General features: G+C 57.1%; 1 protein-coding gene across 1 annotated transcript in view; it reads left to right on the forward strand.

The window, feature by feature from the left end:
- Positions 1-944, forward strand: part of LOC119594234 (integrin alpha-PS2-like) — a 126,991-nt gene that overhangs the window by 119,687 nt on the left and 6,360 nt on the right. The window contains exons 14-16 of the mRNA XM_037943304.1: positions 14-245; positions 384-550; positions 709-884. Of these exons, the coding sequence (XP_037799232.1) occupies positions 14-245; positions 384-550; positions 709-884 (575 nt within the window). The remainder of the gene's footprint in view (positions 1-13; positions 246-383; positions 551-708; positions 885-944) is intronic.

Genomic DNA, 944 nt, shown 5'->3' on the forward strand with positions numbered 1-944 from the left:
CCCCTCCCGGCAGGCCCGACACCTTCGTGTTCGGCAAGAAGGAGCAGCTGGAGGTGGACGTGCGCGTGGTGAACGACGGCGAGGACGCGTTCGAGGCGCTAGTGTTCGTGCCCATCCCCCGCGGGCTGCTCTACAACAAGTTCGTGGCCAAGGACAACACCACCGTCGTCTGCTCCCCCAGGACCATGGATTCCGGCATGATCCTCGTGTGCGACATCGGCAACCCTCTGCCTATGCACAAGGGCGTAAGTGCCGGCGCTCCCTGGTGTTGACGTTTCATGTGGCGAAGACTGGATTTGCAGGACAGTCATGGTTGATTACTAAAGATGTCATTTTCTAACTCAATCTACTTCCCCGTCTGCCCTTTTCTCCGTTTCCAACAGGTCCACTTCGTCGTGCTGTTCCAGCAGTCCGGGCAGATGGAGGAGCCGCGCTTCGAGTTCCTGGTGACCACGAACAGCACCAACATCGAGAATTCTCACACGAAGGACGACAACGTGGTCCTCAAGACGATCCAGGTGGAGGTCGACACGAACCTCATCCTTTACGGGTAGGTCGCGGCGATCAGCACCACAGCGCACCAGTTGTTTGAGTTATTCGCCCGGTAAAATAATAGTGTGTAGCGTGATCATCTGTCTATCAAACATGTCTTTTATCCTCTCGTTTCATTCACTGCTGTAACTCCCTTGTCGCAACGCTATTTCCTAGGACGTCCGACCCCGAGAGGATCGACTACAACCGAAGCCTCTACCTGTACAAGTCCAAGCTGCACGAGGATCACCTGGGGCCTCAGATCACTCACAAGTACGGCATCTCCAACACGGGCCCCTCCGACATCTCAGAGACCGAGCTCGTTATCCTTTGGCCCACCAGGACTCTCGGCGGTAAGGCCTCGTGGTGGGACGCGTGGGGTGGGCGTGGGGTTCTGCTCGGTGGGTGTGTAC

Source organism: Penaeus monodon, chromosome 33 (genome assembly GCF_015228065.2).
Source record: "Penaeus monodon isolate SGIC_2016 chromosome 33, NSTDA_Pmon_1, whole genome shotgun sequence".
NCBI classification, from domain to species: domain Eukaryota; kingdom Metazoa; phylum Arthropoda; class Malacostraca; order Decapoda; family Penaeidae; genus Penaeus; species Penaeus monodon.